Consider the following 16,994-nt stretch of genomic DNA (forward strand, 5'->3'; position numbering starts at 1 on the left):
CTGGAACTTGAACTAGGTGTTGGTCTAACAACACTGGCTGCCTCCAGCCCTTCCTTACAAGGTGTTTAGTTCACCTTCAGTCCTGTGTGCTCAGGGCCCTTTCTAAGGTACCCATCTCATGTCCTTCTCCAACTTATAACTCTGTAATGGCTCCTAGTTTAGAAGAGCACATTTATCCACTTTAATGCACAGTGCTAAGCTGCCTTCTTGAACTAGGTGTTGGTCTAACAACACTGGCTGCCTCCAGCCCTTCCTTACAAGGTGTTTAGTTCACCTTCAGTCCTGTGTGCTCAGGGCCCTTTCTAAGGTACCCATCTCATGTCCTTCTCCAACTTATAACTCTGTAATGGCTCCTAGTTTAGAAGAGCACATTTATCCACTTTAATGCACAGTGCTAAGCTGCCTTCCACATTCCTCCTCTTCCATTTCATTGCCTTTTTTCTTGGTGGGACAAGCTGTTGTGAGAGCTCTGCTTTAATGGCCTACTGGTTAGGCTAGAGGTGAGTCTGTTCTAGCTGACACCACAAACTGTGTAGACAACTAGACATGCAGCCCAGCTTCACAGGCACCTGTCTTTCTTATTACTAGTCTCCTTCCCTCATTTCCTCTTAAAAAGCAGGCATGCTTCCTTTCCTCAGAGAGATGTGTTTGATGAAAAGATGACTAGAGTTAAATCTTTTCAGGTAGGAAACATGACATAAGTAAATCATAGTACCCAGAAATTTACTGTAGTCATTTATCTAGATCTTTCTACTAAAATATTTGTAAGAACAAGAAACTTACCTGTACCATCTAGTAGGCATTTATTAACAATGAATTAACTAGTGAAACCTAGATAGCAGAATGTGACGTACCAATCTTGCAGTGTGCCAAAGCTAGACAAAATGTCATCATCTTTGAAGGTTGTCAAGTCACTGCACATACAGAACGAGAACGACCGACACATGCAGACAAGCAGGCTACAACACTGAGCCTTTCGGTTCAGCTCTAGAGGCCAGCTGACTATCATAACAAGTAAATAACTTACAGGCAAAAGATGTGAGTGGGTACTTCACCAAAGAAGAGATACAGATGGCAAATAAGGTCATGGAAGTAACGTTCAACGCCAGTAGTTATTAGGAAAATGCAAAACGAAGCTGTGAGATACCTACGGATCTCGAGAATGGCTGCCATCAGGAAGAGGTGCAAACCCTGATGCAGGAGAGCGCAGGTGTCAAACAGTGCAGCCACTTTGGAAAGGAGCTATCCTGTGCTGTTCACATTCCACTCCTGTATTTACCCAAGGAATCGCAGGTATACACTCACACTAAGATCTGAACATCAATGTTCATAAAAAGCTCAGTCCGTAATAGCTGAAGAACAGGAAGAACTCACATGCCATGAGCAGGTGCATGGATACAAATACTGTTGGTATGACTGTGCAAAGGACCACTCATCAGCAGGAAGAAGGAAAGAAGTAACGACACACACGGCTTGAATTGGGGGGGTGACACAAGAGAGATGGGTGGGAAAGGATATGAGGAAACTCTTAGGGATGCTGGGTGTAGTTCTGATGGTTTCATAGGTGTATACACACCACCATGCAACGAACTGTTCTCTTAATATATATAATCTATTGCATTCCAATTATAATTTTAAAAGCTATTTAAAAAAATCACAAACACAAGCCAGGTGTGGTGGTGCACACCTTTAGTCCCAGCACTTGGGATGCAGAGACAGGCGGATCTCTGTGAGTTCAAAGCCGGCCTGGTCTACACATAGTGTGTTCCAGGCCAGCTGGGGCTACAGGGAGACCCTGTCTCAAAAAGACCTAAAACAAAACAAAACAAAACACACAAACACACACAAAGAAAGAAGCTAGCCTGGGCTACCAACTTCTTTCTCAGAAAGCAGATTTCCAACTTCTTTCTTAGTTAAGAAAAACAATTCCACCTGGGTGTGGTAGCACATACTTTCAATCCTAGCATTTGGGAAGCACATCTCTGGGAGACTAAGGCCAGCCTAATCTACACAGTGAGTTCCAGGTTAGTTGTGACTACAGGGAAACCCTGTCTCAAAAGAAAAGCAAAAAAAAAAAGGCGATTCAAAGTGTTAGTGGCTGGTCAGACCAAACAGAAATGTGTGCCTCCACTTTTGGAGAGACTCAGCAGAAGCCCCACAGGAAGGTGCTGTGTAGGGACCTGCTGGACCTCCGGCCACAGGCTTTACTGCCTTTCTTTTACTTAGATCAGGACCTTACCTATGTATCTACCCAGGGACTGGGTTTTAGCAATGTTCCTATCTTTTAAAACCTAAACATTAGGGGCTGGAGAGACGGCTCAACAGTTAAGAACACTGGTTGTTCTTCCAGAAGACCCGGGTTCGAATCCCAGTACCCACATGGCAGCTAACAACTGTCTGTAACTCCAGTCCCAGGGGATCCGATAGCCTCTTCTAACCTCCTCCGGCACTGCACAACACGGGTGAGCTTGCCTACATGCAGGCAATACATGCATACACATAAAATAAAAATAATAAATAAAAGAAAATAAACCCTAAACATTAAAAAACATCTTATAGTCTTCTAATACTTTCTTTTGTTCCTATCGGAAAAATTAATACATTTATTATCAAATTCCTCTAGGTTGAGCAGTAGAATTAAAACAGTTCTTTTAAGCAGAGAGCAACAAAGTCAAAGATGAACAACTCTAAGGGTTAAAACCTAAAAGATGTTGTTCCCTAGAGATCCTTCATATAATAAATCTCTTAGGAACTTCTTTCAGCCTTGTATGAAAAAAAAATCCAGAATGCCTAAGTTCCTTCCAGATAGAGAGCAGTTACACAGATAACAGACACATAGCCCTTGGGTTTCCAGTTGTTGTAAGGTAGGAGAAACAGTACATCTTTAAGAACCAGACACAAAGGCTCTACTTCTGCCACTAACTAGCTGTGAGCTTGTGCAAGTCATTTAACCTCTGTGGATGGCATTTCCTCAGCCAACACTACACAAGACCTGGTTGCAGACAGGCAAATTAAGTGTCACCTTATATAAAACACAGTGCTAAGCCTGTGGAACAAACTTTTAAGCCTTTAGGAGACACTCATACCCTCAAAACAACATCTGGCTTAGATAGATGGGGCAGAGTATAAATGGCACGTAAATTTGAGCATTCTGGTGATTGGATTACACTGTACAACTCTAGAAACACGTATCATGGGGCTGGAGAGATGGCTCAGTGGTTAAGAACACTAGCTGAACTTGCAGAGAACCCAGGTTCAGTTCCCAACACCCACATGTGTCTAACGACTGTCTGAAATTCCAGTTCCCGGGGATTTGACGCCCTCTTCTGACCTCCATGGGCATTGCATGACATGGGTACGCTTACTCACATGAAGGTAATACACTCATAAACATGAAATAAAAATAATAAAAAATTCAAAAAAAGAAAACATGTATCTGATGCTTTATAAACATCAACTGCTGATTATTGTATTTAGACCCCAAAAGACTGAAGAGCCAGCCCTGGTTGCCTCAGCTATGCAGAAGTAGCACCCATACAGCACCTGAAGAGCCATCAAATGAGGGAAATGCAGCATGGAGTTCTCATTTCTGTAACCTCGACATCTGACTACACAATCGGGAAGACACCTAGATTCTCAGTATTCTTTAATCACCGTCATAAAAAAAAGCTCTGTGTGTTTAGGGTGAGCCGTCGTAGCATACTATGCTGCCTGTAATTTGTGCTTGAACTGAATGAAGCCCTTGATGCAAGCCTGCTCAAAGAACATGGCATTGAATATTCGCTCAGACAGTAAGGCACAGAAAAGGTTTTCTGAAAGTTAACAAATGTAATGCATTTTTTTTGAAACTTAAATTACAGTCCTTCTGAACTTAGGATGCCAATTAAATGCATGAACTTATAAGATCTTAATTCAGTAATCATAGGAAACTGGAGCTATAGTGGGTCATCAGGGTATTTACTATCATGACAATGTAACTGAGTTTTTTAGAAGAAAACTTTTTATGAACTTAAAAATCCATGAAAAAAAATCCAAGAACATGACATGAAAAAATTAAGCTCACAAATTTCAAATATAAAGCTATTATCTGTGTCCGAATTAAGGGCAGAGTCCCAAACAGAGATTACTGCTCATCAGCCATCAGTTACTGCACAAGCAGCAGTAACACACCAGCTAATGGTGCTTCACAAACAGGATCCTATCTACCTCTAACCCCCACCCATGGCAGCACTGAAGATCTCGCCAGGGCAGAAGGTGAGAGTGTTTAGCTGTCTTTCCTGTCTTTCTTTTTAAAAATATTTTTGATTTATTTATTTTTATTTTATGAGTGCTTTACCTGCATGTATGTAAGTGCACCTGTGTTGTGTGAAGTCCGTGGGGGCCAGAAGAGGGGTGTCGGATTTGGAGCTGGAGTTGAGGACAACTGTTGGCTGCCATGTGGGTGCAGGAACTGAACCCAGGTCCTCTGCAAGAGCAGCCACTGCTCTGAACTACTGAGCCATCTCTCCAGCCCCCTTTCCTATCTTTCTTTAGCAACTAATGCAAAGGTCATGGTCATCAGAATTTACCAGGATGATTCTGTTTAGGAACTGACTGGCAGGACGGTTTTCAAATGACTTAGTGCAGCTACCGAGGGGCGAGCAAGGGGGGTGTGAGCTGTGTGAGGGGGGGGGTCGGGCGGGGGGGGGGGGGGGGGGGGGGGGGGTCTATGCGCTTACATGGAGTCCTAAGGAGATGCAAGGGGTGACTCACAGACATCAACTGGGAAATATCTCAAGATGCAAAATTTCTTTTAAGATTTTTTTTCTTTTGACTTGGGCGTGGTGGCTCACACCTTTAATCCAAGCACTCGAGAGGCAGGCGGATGTCTGCGAGTTCAAGGCCAGCCTGGTCTACATAGGGAGCTCTAGGCCAGTTGGGGCTACAGGGAGACCCTGACTCAAAAAGACCAAAAAAAAAAAAAAAAAAATCTCTTTGGGATGTGTGCGTGTGAGTACAGGGGCCAGAGGTTGAGGCTTCACGGCTTCTGTTACTCTCTACCCCACTTCTGGCTCCCAGCAGTGGGGTTACAGTCCACGCTGCCTCACTCAGCTCTTTCCATGGATTCTCGGGATCTGCACTCAACGTCTTCTCGGGCTTGTATGACAAACAGTTTACCAACTGAGCTAGCTGCCTTCCTAGCCTCCCCTCCACCCGCCCTTTTAAAAGAAGACAGTGTCTCACTGTAGGCCATGCTGGCCTTGAACTCAGGATTGTCTTGCCTCTGCCTCCCAAGGGCTGGAATGACAAATGTACAACACTATGTCTGGCTCCAAAAGAGGGGTTCCAATTCAAATTTTAATTTCTTAGGCTTGTGCTCAAATTATCTTCAATGAAGATAATGATTTTCGGCCCAAAAGGAAAAATAAGGCAGAGCTGAGACCACATAAGCAGAGGCAGTGCAGCAGGGAGATACTGGAGGAAGACAAGAGTGAATCCACTGTCTGCTTGTAGAGCTTCAGAGTGGGCAGCAGTGCATCTCTGGGCTGCAAAGAAAACAGGCTCCTACTGGTACCGCCTAAAGGCAGGATGCCAGAGATAGAGCACTATCTACAACTCACTCACCTGGCCTGATCTTAAAAAGAATGAGGGGCTGAAGAGATGGCTCAGCAGTTAAGAGCACTGGCTGCTCTTGCAGAGGACCAGGGTTTGATTCCCAGCACCCACATGGCAGCTAACAACTGTCTATAACCCAAGTTCCAGGGCATTCAGCACTCTCTGACCTCCATGGGCACTGCACAACATGGGTGCACTTATATATATGCAGGCACTATATTCATTTTATTTATTTATTTATTTATTTATTTTATTTTTTTATTTTTTATTTTTTAGGTCTTTTTGAGACAGGGTCTCCCTGTAGCCCCAGCTGTCCTGGAACTCACTATGTAGACCAGGCCTGCTTCTGCCCCTGCTGGGATTAAAGGCGTGCACAACACCCAGCCAATACATTCATACATATAAAAATAATAAATAAAACATTAGAAAAAAAGAAAAATGAGACCTTCACAAAGAAATCAGACCATGGCTTGAACAGATAACAACAGACAGCACATTCTATTTTAGGTACGATTTTGCAAAGCAGAGTTCCTAGAAACCCCACCTTCAAATTTATGGGGCAGAGTGAAGTGTGTTCTGCATCAGACTGAAGTTTTTCTTTATTTTTATTTTATGTGTTTGAGTGTTTTTTTGCCTGCACGTATATAAGTGTACCATGTGCATGCAGTGCCTATGGAGGCCAGAAGAGGGCAACAGATCCCCTGGAACTGGGAGTTAGGGGTGGTTGTGACCTCCATGTGGGTGCTGGGAATGAAACCTAGGTCCTCTGCTAGAGCGGCCAATGCTGTTAACTGCTGAACCATCTCTTTAGTCTCAAGACTGAGTTTTAGCTCTGGCTGGCCTGGAATTCACTATGCAGATCACGCTGGGCTTCAAACTCAGAGCTCTGCCTGCCCAGATAAAAGATCCCTCAGTGTTATAGCCACTGGTGAAGAGCCTTTGCTGAAGGAGCTCCCAATGCAAGCTCATGTAAGCAACCCTAGTTTGATGAAGTGGAACTGAGCTGGAGTACGCACTCATGCATACCTACACAAAGACACTAAAGTAGGAGGGCAACTTGTTGGGAAGAAAAGATTCAGAGGGAGGGGAAGGGTTAGATAAGAGAGGATAATGAGGGAATATAGTAAAAGTCCATTACAGGGCACATATGCATTAAACTGTGAAAGAGTAAAAATATGAAAATCAAAGAAACAGATTAATTCTGTTCTGTATTCGTCAAGGCTCCCAGTGGAATGGCTGCCTGCAGTCAGTTACAAAACAAAAGCACAATGATCTACAGTGAAGACTGATCTGTCTGTGGAAGGCAGATGGTAGTATGTGGGCATGATACAAAGAATATTTGAAAAGTCTTTAAAACAGAACTTAGAGGGCTAAGTTCTAGTTGTCAAATCCAATACTAATCAATGCAGGCACTGCCTTCCCAACACTACTGCTTGAATGGCATGTGGTACTGCAGAACAAGGAAATCACTCACTGATTTGGTCTAAGTTTGAGCTAATTATCAAAGCCCAAACAACTCGAACTTTAAAAAAAATTAATTCAGTGGATCCCATAATCTAATTGTAACTGAAGCCTCTCTCAAGGGTCTTGAAATCCTGGACTCACTAAGATTGCAAAACTCTGTTAGGTAACTAACTCAGGGCTCTGGGACTTCTGGGTACTGCCTGCTGAACAGAGCAGGGGCCTCCAGCTCCTGGGGCCTCCACATTAGGCTGGGCAGTTTGACCTGGCCACAGAGTCAGAGCACTCACTCACTCTGTGCCTGTGGAGTGCTGTTTTCCTTCTCTGAGCACCTTCCTGACATGGGCAGGACTGTTCTGAAGCACACTAGCTGCAGAGACACAGGAGATGGTGGGCAAACATCTGTTGTGCGATGTCCCTGTGGGCTCTCTTTGCTGCGCAGCAAACTTTCATTGCGTTAGATCACTTGTCTGTGCCCTGGCGACAACAGTAACAATGAGAATGATCATTACCAGGCCTAGAGCAGACCTGGCAGGAGGCAGTGGCTGAGTGAGGGTTCTAGGGACAAACGAGGGACCAGGTACATGTAGCCCCTGCCCTATGTACTGCCAGGCCAGGCCAGGGTAGGGGAAACAAACCAAAAGCTGGCAGGATATAATAGCAAGTCCATCTTACGTGTGAGCACCAACACTACTATAATACACTTTACCACCAGGCCAGCCCAAGTCTTCCCCTCCCAGCCTGAGGCTATTAATATTCATTAAATAATTATCGAGAAGTACTTTAGATTCATCACAATTCCAGAAGCATTTTTTGTTTAGAAGGACAGGATACATCCTAAGGTGGTTAGTAATTACTGACAAGCTTTCCCCAAAGGAGCAGCGTGACAAAGGAGAGACACTTTAAATATGAGCTACATCAAGCTTGTCCCAGATGGAACAGAGTAGGTCTCTGTGACCCGCTGGCAAGGCTCTAACCAATGGTGGGTCTGAAGTGAAGGTGCTGGGAGTGCAGCTTCCCTGAGCTCACTGTGAACTTCCAGCACACCCAGCATGCCTGAGCTACTGTGTTTCTGAGAACCGTCTGTGTTTCTACCAACACCACCAAGACAACAGGCAATCTAGCCAGCTGTGGAAAGAATCCTCTTACACGTCAGCTACAAAGGACAGACTATACCTATAAGGACATAGATAAAGAGACAGACCTATAAGGACAGAGCTGGCAGTGAGGAATGCCAAGCTTTAAAAAAAAAAAAAAAAAATCCAGCCATCTTTGGGTGTTCTTAATCCAAATCAATCACTTTCCTGGATTCAACCCTTATTTGGTGGGAATTAAACCGAAAGGGGATTTAGAATTATTGTTTAGAAAGTTAAGATAATGTTTTCTAGGCAGTTGTAGAGGAACCCAATGCCAATGAGACGTAGGTATAAAACCGGTCATAAATGAAGTTTCACAGTACATAACAAAAAGCAGACCCAAAGACAGGCTGATATTCTTTGTTTTTAACCATCAATTTCTTTAAAAAGCCACCTTCATGATAAAACTTGGTACTGCATGAAAGGTACTCCCCCTCCCAAAATATGAAGAAAACAACAAAAAACATACCTTTGGTTTTTTGATCAGCAGCCTGAAAAAAAAATCAGAAACTCTTTAGGAGTAATCATGTGGTACATCATGCACACTATGAGTTTATGAGCAGACTTTTAATTCTTGAATTCTTATTTTTATTTACTTATTTGAGACGGGGTCTCCCTGTAGCCCCAGCTGGTCTTAAACTCGAAGAGATCCGTCTGCCTCTGCCTCCCGAGTCCTGGGATTAAAGGCATGTGCCACCATGCCCAGATTAATTCTTGAAATTTTAAAAGCAAGACTTTGTCATAACTAATTTATTACTGAGAAAAATGCATTTGTCTACATATTGTTGATTATATGTCAACATTAAAGCTTATGGAAGCTACTTGAGCTCCCCGTTTTACCACACTGTAAAGAGCATACAGCTTAAACTACAAGATGCATTAAACTACAAAAGCCAAACAGCTGGTTTAACTTGCTTATTTTACATGCAATAAAATTCAAGAATGATTATAAGGTTTAAGGAACTTTTAATTTTTTAACATTTATAAATAGGACTTATAAAGAATATTTACCCTTACCACAAAAATTACTTCTAGTTTATCCTTTTGTTAAAAAGATTATTTTTATGAGTATGAGTGCTTTGTCTGCATGTGTGTAAGTGTACCACATGTGTGTAATGCCTGTGGAGGTCAGAAGAGGGTGTTGTATTCCCCTGGGACTGGAGTTAGAGATGGTTGCTAGCCATGGTGTAGGTGCTGGGAACCAAACCCACATCTTCTGCAAGAGCAGCCAGTGCTCTTAACCACTGAGCCATCTCTCCAGCACCTGTCCCCATTTTTGGAGATGGTTTCACTGGAAGGCCCTGACTGGTCTGGAAGTCTCTATGTAGATCAGGCAGGCCTGGAACTCACAGAGATCGGCCTGCCTCTGCTCCCCGAGTGCTGAGCTCAAAGGCATGCACCATCATGCCTGGCAATTCCTAGCTTTTCTAACAGGATCAGTTTCATGGCCTATTCCTGATGTCTTAGCTGGAGGTGAACACAGTTCACGCTCATGGGGAAGTACGAACACTCTTTCCTCACCAGCAACTACACGAGTCTCTGGAAACACGGCTGTGGTGTGTCTGGCTCTCTAGGACACAGGGGCTGCAGCTGGCACTGTGTATTCACCTCACCAGCCAAATATCCATTATGTGCTAACTATAGATTTAGCATGTTGATTTCAAACAGTAATAACACAAGACTTGGCCATTAGCGCTCTGACGGTGTGTCTGTGATAGCTGACTACAAGGACCGTGAGGTAAAAACACCAGCCAGACCTTTTTCTGAGCACCTTCCTTCTTCTTCTTTTCTTCCTGCTTTTTCTTTTTCTTTTCTTCCATCAAACGTTCCTCTTCTTGTGTTTTCTGTTCTTTCTCCCTTTTAAATGTGAAGAAAAGTGGTTATTAGTATGATGACTACTTTAAATTCCATCCAAAACTGAAAAAGGGGGCTGGAGAGGTGGCTCAGCGTGGAAGAGCACTGGCTGCTCTTGCGGAGGCACCCACCCTCAGCAGGTAACAACCGTCTGTAACTCCAGGGCCAGGGGATTTGACACCCTCTTCTGATCTCCATAGGCACTGCAAGACATGGGTGCACTTACATACATGTGGGCAATGCACTCACACACAAAGAATAAAAACAAGTAAAGAAAAGCAGCCAGGATTGGCAGAATGGCACTATAATCTCAGCTACTTGGGAGGCTGGGGAAAACTGCCAGTTCAAGGCCTGACTGGGAGAGAAAGAGCATTCTAGGCCAACCTGTATAGCCTACGGAGACCCTGTTTCCAGAAAGGAAAGGGTAGGGTAGTAGTACTGTTGCTACAGTACAGGGGTGGAGTATTTGTCTAGCATGTGTGGGGGCCCAGGCGTGATTCCTAGCATGGTGGCGGGGTATCAGCCAAAAGTCTTGAACCAGACGGTGTCATATGTGGAATAGAGCAGCCATTCGGAGAGGCTATCAGAAATGAAGGGTCGCCCCCTGCACTACAGCAAGCTGCCCTGACTTTTTCAGTAGCTTAGTTATCTCATTCCTTCAGCCCACATTTGTGGAGACTCGAACTAACCCCACGTACTGTACTGGGGATATGGGTACAATATTGGGGAGACACCGTCCATCAGTCCATTTCAGTGTTGTCTCAGAGTGTCATCATTGGAACTATTGGGGGCTACCTATTACGATGTACATTCCTGGGTTCTACCCTGGCCCAACAAGTCAGGACCTCTAGAGGTGATTCCCATGCATACTGTTATTCTGTGCTTGTTTGACAAAAAGATTATCTTTTAGCACAGAGTCGTATTTAGTTACAAGGTCTACAGCATGGGGATCATAGTAGCCTAGGAGAAGGGCTGCAGAGCAGAAAGGAGTCTGGCTAGCCCGGGGTGGTATGTCAGTGGTCACTATTGCCTGACAGCTCCATGTTCTCCCAATAACAAGATGACAGAGCCTCTGTAAACCCTTCTTTCAGTGAGCACCAGGCAAAGCCTTTTCAGTGGACCATGCTGTGGTCTGAAGCGGAAGTACTGTGAGGTCAGCATGTGGGTGTGAGGCCCCTGGTGATGGCTCTAGACCTGAGCTTGTAACAGGCGACCTCGAAGCACGCCCATAGTTCTGGCATAGTCTAGAACCTTCATCCAATGGCACTCTTAACAGTGACCTGCATGCCAGGCTTCCTGCTGCTAGGCCCACCTCTCACATTGTCTCTGATGGGCCTCCCAAAAAAATGGCCATCTTAACACACATGACATGCTGCATCTATACCTCATCCACACACCAGTCATGCCCCAGGGTTGCATGGGGCTCCTTCCTATGTGTGTGCAAACAGCTGGCTGTGACTGGCTTGGGTCTGGGGTACCCTCCTGCTGAAGGGGGTGGGGGAATAGGTGTTTCCGGCTGCTCGGCTTAGGTATGTGTCCGGCAGAGCCTCCCTTCGCAGTCCTCCTTCCTTGGGCACTCTCCTCAGCCAAGGGTCCACCTGTGACTTTTCACAGTTATCTTTTGTCATGGTTTATTCCCTGTGTTAAACACACTGTGTGAATCACTGTGTGCTTTCCAGCTCCCTACTGGACCTAGACTAACACAGGGGCAGAAATACGGAACAGACTAAGAGGAGGAATGATGTGATTAGAGCCTCTGCAAAGCACCATGACCCACTCAGGAATGTTGCTTTGAATTTAATCATCTTGTAGTTTTTAATTTACAAATGTATTTTACATGCAACTAGACATATAAGGAATTTCAACCTACTGCTGGCTGTACATAATGAAACACTGTTATAATAAAAGCGATTTTACTTTTTATTTTATTTTATTATTATTATTATTTCTGTCTTTTTGAGACAGGGTCTCCCTGTAGCCCCAGTTGTCCTGGAACTGTGTAGACCAGAGTGGCCTTGAACTCACAGAGATCCGCCTGCCTCTGCCTCCCAAGTGCTGGGATTATTTTTATTTTATGTGCATGAGTGTATTGCCTGCATGCATGTGAGTGCACCTGTGTCATGCAATGTCGCGGAGGTCAGAGAGGGCTTCGGATTCCCCTGGAACTGGAGATAAGGACGGTTCATGGCCACCATGTGGGTGCTGGGAATTGAAGCTGGGTCCTCTGCAAGAGCAGTCAGTGCTCTTAACCGCTGAGCCCTCTCTCCAGCCCCACACTTACCTTTCTTAAAGTAACAAATGGGGTGTACTTATACCCTTTTAGCATTATTCTCTTTCCAGTGAATGTGGGGTGCTATTATTTCTGAGTAGTCCAGTAATAGTGGGTGTGATCTGGCTCTGTTGCTTCTCAGAATATGTATTTGTGTAGTCATGCAGGACATGGTCACTTTTAACTTTTTGTGACACTGTCTGGAGTTTCTAGTTGCTGTTCTTTTTCTCTTCCTGTGTTTGCATTTTGTACCTCTCCCTTCAACTGGAGTTTAAAACTCGACCCTTTTAATTTAATTTAAATTTTATTTTATAGACCGGGTCTCCTTGTAGTCCTGGCTGGTCTGTAATTTGCTATGCAGATTAGACTGACCTCGGTCTTACAGAAAGATCTGCCTGCTTTTGCCTCCTGGGATTAAAGGAGTGCCCAAATCACACTTGGCTGTTTTTTTTTTAAAACATGGTCTCTCATGTACCAAGCTGGCCTTGAAACTGATATGTAGCTGAGAATGGTCTTCAACTCCTGGGATTATGGGCACACGCTACATTCCATAGCCTTCTGTCCCGTTTCATTCAGCTGGGAGCAGACCTGCTAAGCTCTGATAACATACAGGTTTAGAATTTTTAAAAAATCTATTCAAGTATATGTTTTAATTTTCCCTTTTAAGTATTTTTAAAGTAAAGAGCCCAATAGTGCTGTTATTCTCTATGCTGTACAACCAGATTGTGTCCTCTTGCAAGACAGAAACTGTCCTAACTAAACCCCATTTCCCTCCCCTAGCCTCTGGAACCGACCGTTCCACTTTCTGTCTCTGTGAATGTGATTACACTAACCAGCTCACCCTAACATTCAGAAATGTGTGTGTGTGTGTGTAGGTCAGAGGACTTGTTTCACCCATGGACTCTGTCTTAGATCAATAGGGAGCTGGCTACTGTGCTAGAGCTCCCTCAAAGGCTAATCATGTTGCTTCCTCCTGATTACCACATGCTTCATCCACAGCATTAGCTACTAGACCTTAACCACCCAGAACTGCTCTACTGCTAGAGTTTTCCCTAACCCTACTTGTTCTTGGTCCTCACAACCTCTTAGTTCTAGACTCTTCTGTGTCCTTCTAGCTGTTTTCATTATTTGCTGTTGTATGGACTTGCCCTCCACCTGGCAAGCTCGACTGGCAAGCAGTGGGAGATGCCTTCTTCTCGAGTTGGGATTCACCTGCTTGCTCCAATCACCACAAATGAACTTTCCATAGGTGGGGAGATGGGGCAGAGAGACTCAGTCATGCCTTCCATGCAATCAGTTGGCCTGAGCGGTACATGGGGGGCGGGGCTAAGGATAGGGACAGGGGAAGCTGGGGGGAGAGGGGTGGCCCTCACCATCTTGGGCAGCTGCTGGGAGGTGACCAGGCCCCTGCTGCAGTACAGAGGGGAGCCCACCTAAGTAGCCCCTCAATTCACTGATCTGTATGGCAGTCCAATAAACTCTCTGGCTCCCCAAACTGTAGTTTGGAGAAATTATACCTCGTTTTGTCATAAAGATGGTGGGGAGGAGGGGGTGGGATGCCATGAGCGCCTCCCAGAAGTAATTTTAGTAACACTTGCTTTCCTAGAGGGCCTAAAATCTCAGGACCATCTTGTATGCTCACTAATCCAGTCTCACAAGGACATGACTGATGACTAATATATGTTAATTGAGGGAGGCAACAGATCAAGGATGGAGGGACAGATACATTTAACATCTCCTGGTCAGTGGCTTTGTATAGGCTCTGGAATTACAGAGTAAAGCACACACACTCCAGAGTACACATCTAACTGACACTAGCAGTCACTGTCATCAGCACAGCACTCTGCCTGACAACAAGGGCGAGTACATACAAACCCCAGGTGTAGGCCTTCTGGACAGCCAGGGGACCTACATTCTTGACTTTTAACTAAAAAAAGCTTCCTCATCGTCTGGGCTGCCGGCACCTTAGTGGTAGGGTTCTGTTCTCTTTCACTCCCCACCACCCCCAACTAGACCCATTCGAGGATTCTGTTTCCAATTTTTGGTATCTAATCTTGGCTAAAGCTTACATAGGACAAAATCTTCCATCAACACACATTCTTTCTGACAGTATCAAGTAATAATATACTACTATCTTACAGGGTTAGTAAAATTAAAAACTTGAATTTCAATAAGGCTCTTTTTACTGATGGGAGAGGTAAAAGCTAGCATGTCCTGAGTAAATCAATGTGTTTTCCCAGCATGTGTGGGCTTACGTGTGTGTGCGGGTGTCCATGAGCATGTGTGTGCATGTGTGTGGAGGCCCAAAGTCGACGTCAGGCCTTCCTCAATTTCTTGCCACCTTTTATACTGAAGCAGGGTCTCTTGCTGATCGCAGAGCCCAGTTTTGGCTAGTCTAGCCAGTCAGCTTGCTCCAGGGGGTTCCTGTCTCCGCCTCCTTTGCTAGGGCTCTAGGCAGGATTCTAGGCTACCCAGCTTTACTCGGTTTCTGGGGATCCACACTCCAGTTCTCATGCTTTTGTGGCAATTCTTGCCTGCTGAGCCATTTCTTCAGCCCCAGAATTTCACTTTTAATCACACAGCTTGGCCATGTGTGGTGCCCACCTACCATCCCAGCACTCCAGAGGCTGAGGCAGGAGGATCAGGAGCAAGATCCCATGCCTCCCCCTCAAAGTTTCTAGTATCATTACTTAGAAAGAGGATCTCACTACGTAGCCCAGGTTGGCTTATCTCAGCCTGCCAAGTGTCGGGATTATAGGTCTGAGTTACCACATTCAAACTTTTTTTTTTTAATTACATTTAAGCACACAACTGAATGTATCTTTATAAATGTAATGTTACCATGCTTTGGGCTTCTTTTGTGGCAGTTTTGTTCCTGGTTTCTTGGTCTTCGTTTCTTTCCACTCCCTGTATACTCTCCTGTCCGCCTACTTCCCTGCCTCCAGACAGACCAGGCTAACCACCAAATCTAGATCTGTGTTTCTATCCACACTCATACAATGATATGAAAACAGATATTTACACTTTTACAAAGGACTCTGACTGTCGTTTTGTAAAACTGGGAGCCCGCTATCCATGTTTTTTGCATCTTATTTTTCTCATTTGATGCATGTAGTGAAGGAATCTCCTTCCCATTCCCGGCCGACAATCAAACCTATTCTTTCGATTGGCTCCATAACACGCTGTGGTATGACTGTTATCAGAATGCACTTGGTCACTCCTCCATTCACACATGTCCACACTGCTTTCAGTGTACCAATACTAGAAAGAACTCCAGCTCCCCACCCAGCCCTGCTAAGGAAAACAGCATGTTCAGAATAGTAGGTAGTCCAGTTTACGTTTCCCCAGCAGAGAGAAATAAGCAGAGGAAATCTGATATGCGGCTCTAAGGTTGGGGCCCTGGCAAGTCTCAAGGGCCAGACTGGGTATTAAAGCACCTGTGACACATTTTGGTGGGGGCTCTATCCTGAAGGAAAAAATCTTTTAATAGCCTGAGTTTTCAATACATGTCTCTTTTATTCTCAAGTAGCCCCCAGTCATGGGACTGGAATTGGGAGAGTGCGTAGACAAAAACATTCAAAATTTGGAGGGCAGCTTACTGGGAGAGGGAAGGAGGAGATTCACAGCAGGGCTCTGAGGGCTTCATTTCTTGTTCTAAAACCACATTTTCCCAGGGAAACAACGTCGTAAAAGAAGAAACTATGTAGGTAGACTGAGAATGCAGCTACCCAAAGCGAAACTAATAACCCAGATGGAAGAGGTTCTAGATCTCTCATCTTTTGTTAGTTGTATTACTCTATTTATAAAGTAAGACTCAAGAAAAGAACTGGGGCCTGTGTTTGCCTCTAAGGTTTAGTTACCTGAAACTGAAATTGAAACTGTTTCATACACCATATACAAGAGCCCATATCCTGGGGTTAATCTGGTTACATTACAATGTCATCTCATAAAACATTAACTAATTTTTAAGTGCAAGAGGGTACGGGTTATCGTCATCATTTAGAAAATGTGGCTAATTCAGTAAGAATTTCCTTGCAGCGTTTAGGTTAGGAAGAGCTGGTGAAGATTATCAAAACAAAGGGAGAAGGGGAAGGAAGTGGCATCTGGGCCAGTTGTCACAAATACTTAAGGCTCTTACATTATCCAGCACATGTCTGAATACCTGCCGTGTATAGGAAATATTTGCTAGACTCTGAGGGGTGTATCAAAGGACAGGACAAAATAGTCTTAGATCTCAAGGGGGAATATCTGATTAGAAAGGCCCAGTAAGGCCCAAGTTAAATTTAGTATTGACAAGATTAGGAGAGTCATGGAGCAGAGTATTTCTGAGAGCTAGAGTCACAGGGCTGGGTCCCATAGCAATGTCCAGTCGCTAGCACACAGAGGGTGGACACAGGGCTTACAGCTCTTGGGTCACTTGGCAGAACAGCAGGACTAGGGGTGGAAATGGGACCACACACCAAATAATTCTATAGAATGCGACAAGTGAGAGGATGCATCTTATTTGAGGATCAGAGGGTAACAAGGCTAAGAGACTCCCTTCCGAGTGTCGAAGAGACCTGTGACTTGCTTGTAACCATCTGAACAGAGCAAAGACTTAATGTTGCTCCCTCATTATGTGACAGAAACTTTGTTCTAGCAAAGTGGCTTTGGAGTTTCCCTCTTGACTGGGGCTTTGA

The 16,994-nt window shown here is 44.6% G+C and overlaps 1 protein-coding gene across 3 annotated transcripts in view; it reads right to left on the reverse strand.

Annotated features, from left to right (window-relative positions):
- Tnrc6c (trinucleotide repeat containing adaptor 6C) overlaps positions 1-10,133 on the reverse strand; it is an 82,848-nt gene extending 72,715 nt beyond the window's left edge. Inside the window, exons 1-3 of one of the 3 annotated variants that reach the window (XM_029553533.1) lie at positions 9,950-9,965; positions 8,662-8,683; positions 7,351-7,533 (exon numbers count right to left, since the gene is read on the reverse strand). In XM_029553533.1, coding sequence (XP_029409393.1) covers positions 7,351-7,399 — 49 coding nt within the window. In that variant the 5' untranslated portion in view covers positions 7,400-7,533; positions 8,662-8,683; positions 9,950-9,965. Of the gene's footprint in view, positions 1-7,350; positions 7,534-8,661; positions 8,684-8,788; positions 8,812-9,949 lie in introns of those variants that run through there. The other 2 variants (XM_029553532.1, XM_017801947.2) reach the window with 2 other exon arrangements.
- Positions 10,134-16,994: the final 6,861 nt, after the last annotated feature.

The sequence above is a fragment of the Nannospalax galili genome, unplaced genomic scaffold, assembly GCF_000622305.1.
Source record: "Nannospalax galili isolate Female #2095 unplaced genomic scaffold, S.galili_v1.0 scaffold1684, whole genome shotgun sequence".
NCBI lineage: Eukaryota > Metazoa > Chordata > Mammalia > Rodentia > Spalacidae > Nannospalax > Nannospalax galili.